General features: G+C 36.1%; 2 protein-coding genes across 3 annotated transcripts; both read right to left on the bottom strand.

Annotated features, from left to right (window-relative positions):
• Positions 1–8,690: 8,690 nt before the first annotated feature.
• Positions 8,691–12,817, bottom strand: LOC150034019 (uncharacterized). 2 transcript variants are annotated; one of them, XM_090317693.1, is made up of 8 exons: positions 12,464–12,817; positions 11,842–12,064; positions 11,542–11,613; positions 11,334–11,405; positions 11,014–11,082; positions 10,856–10,927; positions 10,593–10,670; positions 8,691–8,986 (listed from the first exon to the last, which is right to left on the bottom strand). In XM_090317693.1, the coding sequence occupies exons 3-7, from the start codon at positions 11,589–11,591 to the stop codon at positions 10,634–10,636; spliced, it is 300 nt and encodes a 99-aa protein (XP_090173819.1). In that variant the 5' UTR covers positions 11,592–11,613; positions 11,842–12,064; positions 12,464–12,817; the 3' UTR covers positions 8,691–8,986; positions 10,593–10,633. The 2 variants fall into 2 exon arrangements, with proteins under 2 accessions (XP_090173819.1, XP_090173818.1); XM_090317692.1 differs by having other exon boundaries at positions 11,334–12,064.
• A 123-nt stretch (positions 12,818–12,940) lies between these two features.
• Positions 12,941–15,113, bottom strand: LOC120085743 (Ras-induced vulval development antagonist protein). The gene has a single exon (XM_039041919.2). It carries the CDS (start codon positions 14,898–14,900, stop codon positions 13,326–13,328), a length of 1,575 nt encoding a protein of 524 aa, XP_038897847.1. The 5' UTR covers positions 14,901–15,113; the 3' UTR covers positions 12,941–13,325.
• Positions 15,114–15,364: the final 251 nt, after the last annotated feature.

Here is a 15,364-nt window from a genome sequence, read left to right as displayed (position 1 = left end):
TATTTGTTAATGTTCCTATATTGGTTTTAAAGTTGGTATAGGGGTAAATGTATAATTATGATTAAATTTGAGTTAGGTCTTAAGTTCTATATTGAGTTTGAGATTGAAATATGCAAGTTTGAGTTGGTTTGTTTCAATTCATTAATGTTCTTAGTTGAATTTTAAATTTTATATTCATTTTAAGATTGGTACATGGTATATTGAGCATTAAACTTATTTAAATTTGTATTTTGTAGGTATCTCGAGATTTATGTTGAAGATACACCTCCTGATAAGCGTAGTTAGGTTATAGAATTGTGTTTTATAGGTAGTTTGTTATCATCTAATGTAATTTTGGAGTTAAGGAATTGTGGATATTATGATATATATTTAAGACGAATAGTATTGGTATATTGTTTACTTGACAAATTCTTGAGATTCAAACATGTTTTCTATATATTATTTACTATTGTAGACATGTACTTGATTTTGTCAAATTTTATTTTAGTTTGATTGATATTTGTAAAATTCAAATAGGTATGACATTTTAAAAAAAAAAAAACTGATTTAGATATAGAAATAAAAAAAAAAAGTTTCCGATGGTTAAATATATAATCCCGACGATTCAAGGGGTCAGAAAAAAGCATAATTTTATGCGTTTTTACCTTTTTCCGACTCTAAGAAACCATCCCCCAACAGTCCAAGGGTTGGGAAAAGCCACTAAATCCCAACGAACAAAACACACCGTTTGGGCAAGCCCACTTATCCCGACGGTCTTAATTTATAAAGAACATCGAGAGCTAAAATTTCGCCGGACGGTGCAAAGATACCCTCGAGACATATGAATATAACCCGACGATGACACTAATTTGTCACCATCGGGAGATATTTATTTATCCCAGCGGTATCTTTGTACCGTGTTGGGGTTGAGATGCGAAAATTAGGCTGAAAAAAAGACTGATTTGGCTACTCATTTGGGCCTTGAGTAAACGATGACCCTTAAACGGATACCAGATACCACCTTGTTTCTTCACACAAACACAATACAACGTACTGTAAGCACAATCCGTGTGATGAACGATTTCAACCTTACACTTTGATGGCTAAGATTAGAACTTCAATCTTCTGCTGGAAATGCCTTTCGAATGACTAATCTTTTCTTTTCTTTTTGCAAAGAAAGAACGACAGAAAAGAAAAGAGAGAATTGTTGAGAGGCTGCTGAAATTCACAGAAGCGAGAAGTCTTCGGTCATCTAGGCGATGGAAGGTAAAGGTGGGGTCGTCTAGACAATAAGGCACAAATCGTTTAAACAATGAAGGCTTTACTGAAGATCATCTAGATGAGGTCGTCTAAAAAATGGTCATCTACACGATGAGGCTTGCAGAAGTAAACTATCGTTGGCTAAAAGCTAGACGATTGTTTGCTAAAGCTACACGATCGGTAGGTTAGGAGTATACGATAGAGGAAGACGATAAGAAGATGAAGAACACGATCGTTTACATGGTTCGGCCAAGGGAGCCTACGTCCAAAGAGAAGCTGACAGAGTTTTTTTTATTCAAGATTGCTTCAAGATAAGTGTAGTCACTCAATTACAATATGCTCTCACTCTATGTACAAATTAATTATACAAAGTATTTAAAGGTAGCTTGATTTGTAACTAATTCTGTAACTGAATGAAGTTATTTTCACTTTTGTATAACAATCTCCACCTTGAAATGAACTTCATGCTTTCTTCAGCTTCTCTGATCTGACTGTCTCTTTACTTTAACCTTTGTCTCTCAGCTCAAACCCTATTATATCAAGGCACTTTTGGCGTTTGAGCTGAGTGACTGTTTTTGTCAACATATCGGAGGCATTCTCTGAGGTATGAACTTTCAGAACTTCAATAAGTTTAACTTCTATTTGCTGTCGTATGAAATGATATTTCACATCTATATGTTTTGTTTTGTTATGGTACTGTGGATGCTTTGACAAATGAATTGTACTCTGATTATCACAAAAGATCTTCACTGTGTTCTGTTTAATTCCGAAGTCACTTAGGAGACCCTTTAACCATTGGTCTCCCTTCACTGCTTATGATAGTGTTATAAACTCTGCTTCAGTAGTAGAAAGGGCTACTACTGATTGTAAGGTAGCCTTGCAGTTTAGGATACACATTCCAAATAGGAAGATATACCCCGATAATGACCTCCTCTTGTTTAGATCTCCTGCATAATCTAAGTCTACATAACCAACCAGCTCTGGTTCACTGTCTGATAGCTATTGGTACTTCAGTTTAGCATTAGTAGTACCCTTAGGTATCTCATAATCCACTTAGTAGCCTCCCAGTGCCTCTTACCTAGATTAGCCATGTATCTACTCACCAGGCTAGTAGCATAGGCAATGTCAGGTCTTGTAGACACCATTAAATACATCAAACTTCCCACAACTTGGGAATAAGGAACTGTTGACATGATTTGTTGATGCTCAATGTCTGAATCTTTAGGTGAATTCTCTACTGATAGTTTTAAATGGTTGGCTATAGAAGTAGTTACTGCTTTTGCCTCTGTCATCTGATACCTTTTTAACAATTTACTGCAGTATTGTGACTGATCAATGCTTTGAATACTTGTTTTTCTGTTTCTAATAATGTCTATGCCAAGTATTCTTGTTGCATCTCACATGTCTTTCATTTCAAACTCTGATTTCAGTAGATCTTTTACTTTATTCAGCTCTTTCATTGTTGCTCCTGCTAAAAGCATATCATCCACATGTAGTAGCAAGTAGATAGGATGAGAATAGAACTCTGTATTTATATAAAAACAGCTGTCATAGGAGCTTCTATAGAAACCATTCTTCTGAACAAAGTCACTAAACCTTCTGTTCCAGCATCTTGGGGACTGTTTGAGGCCATAGATAGATTTTTTTAGTAGGCACACATAATCTTCCTTCCCTTTGACCTCATACCCCTTCAGTTGGCTCATGTAGATAACTTCCTCTAGGAAGCCATGTAGAAAAGCTGTTTTGACATCTAGTTGCTCCAGTTCTAGGTTATTTTGAGCCACAATTGACAATAATAATCTGATAGAAGACCGTATTACCACTGGAGAAAAAATCTCATTAAAATCAACACCTGACCTCTGTGTAAAGCCCTTAGCAACCAACCTAGCTTTAAATCTAGGTCCTTGATCATTAGAAAAACCTTCCTTCAGCTTGTACACCCATTGGATGCAATTGTTTTGCATCCTTTTGGCAAAGATGTCAACTCCCATGTGTTATTCCTCACCAGTGAATCATTCTCTTCATTCATAGTTTCTATCAACATCTTAGCTTTAGAACAACTCACTGCTTCCTCAAAGGTTGAGGGTTCTGCATCATTAGACAAATCAGTAGTATTCAAAGCTAAGTAGTCTTCATACCTCGATGATGGGACAATGTTTCTTCTCTACCTATCTCTAGCTAGGCTGTAACTTCTCAACTCTGGTTCTTCTTGCTCAGTATCAATAGTAGCATCTTCTACTACTTCTTTTAAATGAGGTAGTTGATCAAAGTATGATTCAGAGCTTGAAGGATCAGAAGTAGGAACTAGAACTTGCTCCACCTCAATTGTATCATTCTTCTCTTGAGGTACTGAAACATTAGGGTTAGTTTTCTGCATATACATCTCATCTTCCCTGAAAATCACATCTCTACTAGTTATGCATCTTTTCTCAATAGGGTGCTACATTCTAAACCCCTTAACACCTTCTGTGAAGCCCAAAAGCATACACTTCACAGCTCTGGCAGCTAGTTCCCCTTCTGATGAACAAAGCCAGTGCAACCAAACACCCTTAGGTTATTCAGGTTAGGTGGCTGTTTGGTCCATCTTTCTTCTGGGGTTAGAAGGTTAAGAGATGCATGAGGGCATCTATTCAGTGTATAGATTGTATATGAGGCTGCCTCTACCCAAAACTTCTCAGGTAGTACAGCATCAGATAGTAGGCTTCTCACCCTCTGCATTATTGTTTTGTTCAACCTCTCTGCTACCCATTTTGCTGAGGTGTATACCTAACTGTCTTGTGTCTAGATATACCCTGCTGTCTGTAATAAATATTGAATTCTTCTGCACAATATTCAAGCCCATTATCTGTTCTAAGACACTTAATCTGATAGTTATACATTTTTTCAACCATAACCTTCCATTCTTTAAACTTTTCAAAAACTAAATCCTTAGATTTAAGGAAATAGATCCAGGTCTTTCTTGAGTAATCATCAACAAAAGTTAGGAAATACCTAGCACCACTCAATGATTGAAAAGGTGAAGAACCCCATAGGTCTGAATGCACATAGTCAAGGATGGCCTTGGTTGTGTGCTAAGCCTTCACAAAGCTCCGCCTAGTAGCCTTCCCTATTACCCAATGTTCACAAAAGGATAGGCTCTGGTGAACTCCCTTAGGTAGAATACCTTGGTTGGCTAGAGCTTGTAGACCTTTGGCACTAATATGTGAGCGTCTCTTATGCCATAGGTCTCCTTCAGTAGGCTGATTTTGAGTCACAATCAAAGTTGAGTGTACCTGATGAACTCCTTACACTACATACACTCCATTTATCTTCACTCCTCTAAGGATAGACTTAGAGTCCTTCAAAACTTCACAGTAGCCTTCCTTGCCTCGATATTCATAGCCAATAGAATCAAGCATGCCTAGTGAAATTAGATTTCTTTTCAGCTTAGGCACATGTCTGACATTTATTAAGAGCTTGACTATTCCATCTTCTAATTTCAATGAGACTGAACCAATCCCAACCACTGACATGAGTTATTGTTTCCCATGTAGATTGATCCTCCATCCAATTCTCTGTAAGTACTAAACTAGCCTTTGTGAGGTGTTCATATGGAATGAACACCCTGAATCTAGAACCCAATCTAGGTTCTTATTTGCTTCTTCTTCTGACCTGCAATTAGATGTAGCCAAAGCATCAGAATAAAAGTAAGAGTCTTCACAAACTGAGGCTTCACTTGACTAATTTGGTTGGACTTTGGGTTGTGGCTGAGATTGCTTATTTTTTTGCTCATTTTTCCACTTCATTGTTCTGCAACCTTTGATTAAATGTCCAAGCTTTTTACAATATTTGCATATGACCTTGGACTTCTCTTTTCCTCCTTCATCATTTGAGCTCTGTTTGCCTTTCTCCTTGTTGTTCTGTTTTGACTTCCCTTTAACAAACAAGCCTTCTGCACTAGGCTTGTCTTCTTTGCTTGTAATGAGCTCTATTTCTCTGATTTTAAGGGCAGAAATTATGATATCAGTAGTAATGGAATCTCTCCCATATTTTAGGGTTGTCTTCACTTCTCTGTAGGATTCTGGCAATGAGTTAAGAAGCACAAATGCTTCATTGTCTGCCCCAATTTCTTCTCCTTGAGTCTTAAACTCAATAATAATTCTCTTGAAATCATCTAGGTTTTCTGTTAATGACTTTGATGCACTCATTTTGAATGTAAAGAATCTTTTCCTTAAGAAAAGTTTATTAGGCAGATTCCTTGTCTCATATAGCTCATTTAATTTGTTCCACATCTTGTAAGCTGTCTCCTGATCAATTACTTGTCATAGGACATTATATGGCAAGTTCAAAACTAGTGTTCTATGAGTAATTAGCTCCATATTTCCTTTTTCTTCTTCTGTTGCTGTGCTTGGCAGCTTTGTTGGATCATCTAGGGGCTTGTGTGCCCTGTCCTAAGATAGCCTTAATTTTGGCCTTTCACAAACCAAAGTCGCCTTTTCTATCAAATTTCTCGATGTCATACCTTGCAACTGCCATTTCTGAATTGAAATTCGACTGAAAGACTCCAAGATTATTCTTTGAATCTTGACTAATCTTCAAGCTTTCTTGTAGGCTCTAATACCACTTGTTGGGGTTGAGATGCAGAAAACAGGTTGAAAGAAAGACTGATTTGGCTACTCTTTTGGGCCTTGAGTAAACGATGACCCTTAAACGAATACCAGATACTACCTTGTTTCTTCACACAAACAAAATACAGCGTGCTGAAAGTACAATCCATGTGATGAACGATCTCAACCTTACACTTTGATGGCTGAGATTAGAACTTCAATCTTTTGCTGGAAATGCCCTTCGAATGACTAATCTTTTCTTTTCTTTTTGCAGAGAAAGAACGAGAGAAAAGAAAAGAGAGGATCGCCAGGAGGCTGCCGGAATTTGCAGAGACGGGGAGTCTTCGATCGTCTAGGCGATGGAAGGTAAAGCTGGGGTCGTCTAGACGATAAGGCACAAGTCGTCTAGAAGATGAAGGCTTTACTGAAGATCATCTAGACGAGGTTGTCTAAATGATGGTCGTCTACACGATGAGGCTTGCAGAAGTAAACGATTGTTGGCTAAAAGCTAGATGATCGTTTGCTAAACCTACACGATCGGTGGTCAGAGGTATACGATAATAAGAAGAACACGATCGTTTACATGGTTCGACCAAAGGAAACCTACGTCCACGGAGAAGCTGACGGAGTTTTTAAAGTTGTACCTCCATAGTGTGAGAAATACACAAAGAAGAAAGTAAAAATTTGTCAAACTCGCTTGAAATTCTAAACTTTGATTCGAACATCACAAGAAGGTCGCTTCAAAGCAATTGCATGCGAATGGCCAATATGCCGATGGTCTCTGCAGCAGCTGCCAACTCCCTCCGGCTGCCTCCATGAGAAGGGTAGCCGGAGAAAAGGAGTAAATCGGCAAAAATGAGTGATAAAATGATTGAAGGAGGATACATATTTGGAGATATCGAGCGCTTTTGAATGCATGTTTTAAAGGCGAGTGAGTTTGTTTATATACACATGTTTTGAGGACATGGGCTTGCACCAACAAGAAAACGCATGGGATAGAAGGATGCACAACCATTTGAATTATGGGGAAAAAGGAAAGAAAAAGAAAACAATATCTTTGTTTTTTGAGAAGTATTTTAGCCAATCAATATACTCAGTTAAGATTTCTAAACTTTTAATTAATTTTAAATGTCAATTTTCGATCCATAATTTACTCGTTAATTGTTTTATTATTAGTATCGTCAAAGGGACACTATACCTTATGTTATTTAATTAAGATTTTAATGTATGATATGAAAACTAAGTTCACATTTTTTTTTTCAACTAGTTTCAAAAGGTTTTAAAAGTGCTTATTTGAATTGAACTAAAAGAAGGACGATATATTTGTTCCCAGAAAAAATTACTAGATGTTTCAACTACGAAATAGACTCGTATTGTTTATAAATATTTATGCAACATGATAATCTAATTTATAATTTGATATAACAAAGAACAAATGAGTAAGTCAATATTGAGATAAAATAACTAATAATTCACTAAAACGAGCAAAGAAACATAAAACAAATTATCTTTTTGGACATGTTCCCTCTCATTTTATTTTGTTGGCCTACTTCACACTACTGCTCATCTCTATGATCATTTCGTTCGAATTTCTCCATCTCTTATTATACTTTTTAAAAAGTGGGATTAATATATATTTTTTAAAGTTTAAAATCTAAATAGATATACTTGATCAAAATATATGAACTCTTCTACTTTTATTGGACCGCAAACCTCTTAATTATTAAGACATAGATTCACTATGATATAGACAATTAGATAACGTATAGTTCTATCTTAGGTGGTGGTTGAATTTTAAATTATATATAGAGTTAATATGCTGGAATTAGGAAATTTGTGTTTGTGATCTAAAGTCATGAAGAAGACACTCTATAAATATACTTTTATCCAAAAATTTTATAGAAGTTGGTAGAATTAAGTGATTTTATGAAATTGGTGAACCAAACACCCACCTTAGAAATTCTATATATCCAATTTAAATTTTCATATTCTATTTACACTTTGCCTTTTTCTTTTTCATTATATTAGCTTTTTTTTTTTTTTTTTTTTTTTTTTTTTTTTTTTTTACTTTTTAAGGGAAAAAACACACAACTACAATATTGTATGACATCAAGAGATACTAACATAAGGAAAAAGATAGACAATATAATTAAGAAATGAAGTCCACCGATTGTGAAAAAAAAAATTAATTGAAAAAAATATCAAATTACCAAATTCTAATTCAACGTAATTCAACATAATTACCAAATTTGTATTTGTTTGTTAGCATCCAAGATCTACTAAACACAAAATTTATTATTCAAACTTCATGATTTACTAGATTAATAATCCAATTTGATGATTTTAATCTAATTTAAAAACTTCACAATTAAATTTAATCTACGGAAACTTCATCGCGAGGAATCCATCAGAAGAAATAACTCAGAAATAAAAATCAACCAACCGAATAAAACAAATTAATATTTCCTTTTCAAGGGAAGAAACACTAAGAAAAAAGAAATTATACCTGAATTTAGGACAACTTGAAAATTCCAAAATCAACAATGGATATTCTAGGCCTTTCATTAATACATTATCAAGATCATTGAAAGGGCCTATTCGTCACTGTAGTTTCAATGGCCTCATATTTTTTTTTCAAAAAAAGTATCCTCTAAAGAGAAAAAAAACTTGTAATCCCTTCCCCTTTCCAGATCCCTTGCTTGGCAAAAAAATTAAATTCAAACCGATCGATCAACGATCACTTCTTCATTAATTTCTGAAAGAATATGGCAAGCATAGGGTAAATTTGAACAATCTCGAAAAGACAACTTCACCATTTTCCTTTTTTTTTATTTTTTATTTTAGTGAATAATGAAAGTGGTACGATTGAGAGGGTTTTACATTTGTATTTATTTAAACTTTTTTATTTTATTATGTCCAGTATGTTTGGTAGACGTGTCAATTTCCTCCATTATATATCGTGTTATACTCTTCGAGGTTGGAGAAGGAAAGGGGTCGTTTGGTGTCAGACCAAACTGACGTCAGTTAGAGAAAGAGAAGGGTCAATCAATGTCGAATTGACCAACTTTTACTCCTTGACAGTCGACATTTACTAAACTGACTATAGTCAGTTTGGTGATGATTTGGTCAGAAAGTCGACTCCGACAGACCAATGCTCACTCCTACATTAAACCATGAGAAGGAAGAGTAAGATACATGGAAGAAATTGACATGTCTACAAAACATACGGGACATAATAAAACTAATAAACTAGAAATAAAAAAAAATCTAAATAAATACAACATAAAACCCTAAACCGTACCTCTTTCATTATTCACTAGAAAAGGGTGAAACGGTCCTTTTTCGAAATTGTTCACAGATTTACTCTACTTACCAACTTCTTTCAGAAATTAATGAAGAAGTGATCGTCCACGTCCATCAGTTTGAATTTAACCTTTTAGCCAAGCAAGGGGAGAAGGGGATTACAGGTTCTTTTTTCTTTTTTCGTTAGCAGATATTTTTTTTAATTGAAAAATGAGGTCACCAAAACTAATCAATAGGCTTTCTCTCATCGATCTCAACAATGTTATAATTTCTTTTTTTTGGTGTTTCTTCCAAGAAAATGAAATATCAATTTGTTTTATTCGGTTTGTTTCTCAAGTTATCGAGTTGAGACCAAAACACATACTCCCCTACAATTTTATTTCTGAGTCATTCCACTTGATGATTTCTTCATAATGAAGTCTCTTTGCTTTAGGAGAATTGTTCAAACATTTTCCAATTTTTTAGTGCAGTCAAGTAAGTTTTCTTTTGAGTTTGTGTTATTGCTGGTTACAGAAGTTACACTTACAGTTAGGGATGGCAACGGGACCAGATCGGGAATGCACTCCCCATCCCGGGTGGGGAATCGGGTCCCCGTGAGGAAAACTCCCCACTTTTCATTTTATTATTTTTATTATTTAAAATTAACTAAAAGTAGTATTTATATTGAAATTATAAATTTTATGTAATAAATTAGTATTATTGTTACATATATTTGTTTAAATTAACAATTAAAAAAGTATTTTAATGTTTTTTATTATAAAATTTATTATATTAAAACATTAAAATTTTAAAAAAAAATCTAATTGAAACAATAATTTGAAGCTACTGTTTTAGGGGAGGAGGACCTCATACCCGATCAAAACCTCGATTGGGTCCGGGACCCGAAAGGACCCGACCCCGTAGGTAATTTTGCCATCCCTATTTACAATGAGTCATCATCAAGTAGAGTGATCCAAATCACTCGTAATCATGAAGGTAATTGTAAACCCTAAAAAAAGCCTAAAATTCCTAAATCTAAATCTTATTTGTTTTCAATTGTGTTTGGGAGAGAATGTCAAATGTTGCAAAGCAGTGTGGTTGAAAGTGTGATCAATCTCCATTCTCATGAAGTCGTCAGAATTGGTTGATGAAATTGATTTTGCTTCACAAGAGTCTTTTTTATGGTCAATAAGTGCCCATCTTAATCGGGATTGTGGTTATTGGGTTCTTCGTTAGGTAAAAATAGAGTTACTAATTTGGGGTTTTTTTGAAGGTGTATAGGTATACTCTACTCTGATAGTTAGAAAATATGGCAAATTTCACCATTCAATCCCCGTATAACAAATACCACAATGTTTTTTTCCTTTTATAACAGTAAATGTTTGGATTAGCTTTGCATGTATCTCAACTATTTTCACAAGAAAATCGAGTAACTTTACTACATTTACAGATACAACTATCAAACTGATTAGAAAGCATAATTACCTCGCTCTGTTGTATGAGCTTCATGACAGGGATAGTTGTTGCTATTCCAATATCCAGAGGGCAGGATTTCCAAGGAAACTAACAGTAAATTGACATCAGAAGTATGAACATTTTATGAAGAGACAAAAGAAAATATATACTGAGATTAAACCATGAACAAGTATCCAATGGATGCCCTTTGGTGTTTCTTTTCAGTCTTCTCGTTTCAAAATCTATCCAAACAGGGAATCAAACTTCTGCGTGTAGCAATTAAAAGTTCTTACCTGACAGATGAAAACCTAGAGAAGTTGTTTCTTGTGGGAATGTCACCAGCAAGATTGTTATAAGAGATGTTTCTGTAAGGATCAGTACATTGGTTTAGTTAAACATCTCTTGTGCCAACATTATCCTAACACTTTGTTTTGGAGGATGATAAACTTACAATTCCGTAAGACTTAGACAGCTAATCAGCGACGTCTGATCCCCAGATAGATTGTTGTTTTCAAGTCTCCTGCATTAATTTCATCATTATACCATGAAGGGAATAGTGGGAGACATACTTAAAGACTTCACATACTTTAGCAGACAGAACTCAAGCCATAATCACAGTAAAACAACATGAAGGTAAAAGGGTGGAGATATCACTTCATGACATGACCAAGCCACTTTAAAATTGACATCAAAGTAGCATCCATAAAACCTGCAACGTGAAGGTAAGAACTGTGGATGGAAAATTCCACAAGTTTCAGCTTCAGATCTTACAAGGAGATGAGATTTTGAAGTTGACTCAGTTCTTGAGGAATGAACCCAGAGAGCTGTTTGTGTGAAATATCTCTACAGTATAGCAACAGCAACATAAAGACAAGAATAGAATAGAAAACTAAAGTTCCCGCATTCAAAGAAGAGCTGCTGATCAACATATCACTACTCCCCAACCTTGAAAGGTACAAAACATTTCAGAACCACTTACATTTCCATTACGCTCCTTAAATTGCCGAATTCAGCTGGAATGAATCCCATTAAGTGATTCCTACTTAAATTTCTATGGGGATTACCAAAAGAGGCCAGTCAGTGATTTCAGCCCAAAGAAGTACGCATTGATGACAACCAAAATAGGGTAAAGATGATACATACAGTTTAAGGAGATTTTCAAGATAGCCGAAGGATGAAGAAATTGTGCCACTAATTTTGTTATTTGAGATGTCTCTCTATGAGTTAGTATGAGAAATATGGCAAAAGCTGAGTGAAAAATTAGATCTCATATACTTACATTTTATCCAAATTGCCATTACGAGACAGCTCAACTGGTATAGGACCTCATAGATCATTTGAGGAGAGATTCCTGCAGATGATCAACACTATGAGAACAAATATATGCACTACTCCTGAGACTTGACTGCCAAATGAAGCAAATTATATGATCTCCATTCTCATGAAAGGAGAAAAAGCTTTTTAGCAGCTTGGATTGTACTGCTGGATTATCATTCAGTTCCCTGCAAAGGGGGGGAAAAAAAAAGAAAAAAAAAACATCAATAATCAATTAAAGTCTAAATTTACGAGTGAAAATCTGAGACTTACATTTTTAAACATAACAAATCATATGCTCAAGGATTGAATTTTGCATCAAGGAAAGAGTGTACTTAAATGCATGTCAAGATTCCACATAAATGAACAAAAAGTTGTTTTCTTTGTCATATCACTACTGGCAACGGAAGGCTCCAGAACCAAAGCAAACTAAACGTGTCATATGTGTGTGTGGACAGAAGTTATTTTCTGGAACAGGGTAGGCTCTGCATATGTTCCTAAATAGATTTTGCTTCTCACCAGTTCATAAATGATGAATTAGAAGAATTTTAAAAGGAACAAGTTCAAGGTTTGATAAGTGAATATACCTCTCCATTTATACTTCACAGTTCCTTCTTTGCCAAACTCGAGACATGTGGAATAAGAACAAAACCCAGTAATATCATTCTAGCCATAAAGTACGGCTTGGAGACAATTCACTCTCTAAAAATGAACATCTATATCCAAAAAATATATGCTTACAAAAGATATCTATATCTATATATATATAAATATAACTAACCAGGGTTCACAATCAGGAATAAAGAATGTACAAAACCCAACTTAATAAACTTCCTTTGAGAAATTTAATTGGCGCCAATGAAGCACACATCTACGCATCAAATTTTGAATTAGCTCAAATCATTTTGAGCACCCAAGGGTTTGACATCCAGAGGCACAATTTCCGTATGTAAAGTAATCAAATTTCTAGTAAATGTTAAAAACATCATGATAAAGATAACATTAGGGGAAATTATAAAATGAAAGAGATTTGCAATGAAGGAAATGAGACAATGAAAGGAAGATAGGCGAAGCAGAGAACTCATTTTGATCATTGAAACTTTATCATACAAGGAAATACTCTAGACAATTCTCCCAAAAGTCAATAGTATGACCTGTACCATGCCATCCCTAGTGAAGTACTGCCTTGCAAACATGTAAAATACTGGAAATTTCTATTTTCTAAGTTGCTTGAATATAGAACCATCAAACTCTACTATAAATACAACTTTTTAAAAGGGATTCAGCAACACATGTCAAAGACAAAAACATATTTTCTTAAAGCTTGTTTGATAAGCCAACTAAAAGGGATACCAATATTTAGCAGTGATTCACATATCCTTACATGACACATTTTGTTCCTGCCTTAAGAGTGATTACATACACATCTCAATATGGCGCCAAATGAGGTTATGCAGCAAAAGGATCATGTGAAGGGCCAACATCATGACCTATGTGGCGCTGAACAAGCCGCTGGAGATCATCCATCACCTTCCGCTCACGTTTTGCTTTTTCTTCATAGTTATACATTGCAAGGGCTCTTTTATCTTCAGCACTGTAAACTTGGTTTTCTTTTCTAATACGGATTGCATTCATTCTCTGATGCCTGCTACCGCTCATCACATAGCCAAGGGTCTCAAAAGTCTGAATTTCCTCGGCTGAAAGACCCACTTCACCACGCCGTGGAATACGCTTCCCCTGCTGAACATACTGTGCAATGGCGTCACCTTCTCCAGGCCTAAGAGCACCACCATAGCTAATATGGCCCTCAGCTCTTGGCAGTGGCATCGGTCCAACTGGCATCTCATTATCAAATGCAGGTTTCTTTTGTGCATCCAAAATTTCCTTAATCTTCAGAGCTTCAGCAGCATTAATCTCAGCCATTTTCTCTCCATCAACCATTGATTTACTCTTATCATCAATGTCTTCAGAACCAGAATTCTCCTCAGACGAGGAACTTTTACTCTCCGATTCTGACTGTCTTTTTCTCTTGCTCCTGGATTTTGATGAAGTCGAAGAGCTCCTCCGCTTCCTCAACCCTTTGCCTTCACTTTCCTCACTCTCATCGGAATCACTATACCTCCTCTTCCTACTCTTCTTGGACCTCTTTCTACGACTTCTTTTTCTTGACTTCACATGGTCACTGACATCAGAATCATCTGTCTCGCTTTCTTCACTGTCCTCTGTATCACTGTACCTACTCTTCTTCTTCTTACTACTCTTGATATTCTTATGTTTTCTGTTCCTCCTACTCGTCGATTTCTTTCTTCTCCTCCGACTTTCTTCCTCTGATTCACCTTCACCTTCGCTCTCGGTATCACTGCCAGACTCTGAATCACTAAGAGACGATTTTCTACTTCTACGCTTGGAACCTGAACTCTTCGATTTCCCCCTTTTCAATTTTGTATCAGACAATTCAGAATCAGAGTCCGAATCGGAATTCTTAGTTTGATCAGATGCATATTTTTCTTCATGTTGCTTTTTCTCGTTCAATCCACTTTTATCTCCACCGTCGTCGTCACCATATTTTTCCAAAATCTCATCATCTTTCTCCTCATATTCTTCATTCCCATTCCTAGGTGGGCTAGGGGTGACTCTCCAAATACAATGCTTCAATGTCTTCCGGAGCTTCTGCCTCTTCAGCCTCCGATACTCCTCATAATTCAACCCCTTCAACTCCTCATCCGAATCCGACTCGTCAGACGCTCTCCCATTCCTATCCAGATACGCCCTCCCTCCGGCACGCCCAAATCTCTTGGGCAGACCGTTTTGGTCTCCATCAACCCTAGGGCTCCGTCTAACATCCGGGTAGTCAGGCGAGACAGATCGACGGCGATTGTATCGATCATAACTTTCATAGCTAGGGCTACGACGTCGTCGGTAATCGCCACGGGACACATCGGAATCCGGAGAGTAACGATGGGCGCCATTTTCTCGATCAGATCGAACGTTCTTCAACTGATGGAGAGTTTCTGGTCGGCCCATAAGATATCTAATCAGATCTGAGCATATGAAAGAAGAAATTAAGAGTTCAGGAATCAAGATGACAGGCTGAGAAGGGCAGTCGCAGAACCAAGAAGGGCATGTGGAAGAAGAAGAAGAAGGAGACCTTGGCGACCTTGTGAGAGACGAGAATGAGACGGCGAGGGATACTTTGCCGAGCGCGTGAACTTGAATGAGGGGAGAATAAGGGAAGAAGACCGTAGGTTTTATATATATATATATATATATGCATTTGACCGGGTCGGGTCAAACCGGGACTATCTTTCTCCAATTGAATACCGACCCGAATTTTGTTTTTCAATTTTTCAACTCAATCCAATCCAAGAAAAAAATTAACCCAACTCAATCCTTTCGGTTTGGGTTGGGTAGTCCGAATTCGTCGAGTTTTTTTTAACGTCCATAATTATTTATATAAACATTTTTACTAGAGAAAATTCTTAGAATAT

The sequence above is a fragment of the Benincasa hispida genome, chromosome 9 (genome assembly GCF_027475165.1).
Source record: "Benincasa hispida cultivar pf3 chromosome 9, pf3_genome.v1.1, whole genome shotgun sequence".
NCBI classification, from domain to species: domain Eukaryota; kingdom Viridiplantae; phylum Streptophyta; class Magnoliopsida; order Cucurbitales; family Cucurbitaceae; genus Benincasa; species Benincasa hispida.
This window is presented reverse-complemented; position numbering and strand designations above follow the sequence as displayed.

Bases quoted from the DNA above. Each gene is read 5' to 3' on its own strand.
- LOC120085743 (XM_039041919.2), bottom strand. From the start codon at position 14,900: ATGGGCCGACCAGAAACTCTCCATCAGTTGAAGAACGTTCGATCTGAT.
- LOC150034019 (XM_090317692.1), bottom strand. From the start codon at position 11,491: ATGTTGATCAGCAGCTCTTCTTTGAATGCGGGAACTTTAGTTTTCTAT. The intron at 11,083-11,333 runs GTAAGATCTGAA...AAATTAATGCAG, and splicing joins CTTCAAAATCTCATCTCCTT to GAGACTTGAAAACAACAATC. The intron at 10,928-11,013 runs GTAAGTTTATCA...TGATCCTTACAG, and splicing joins TGTCTAAGTCTTACGGAATT to AAACATCTCTTATAACAATC.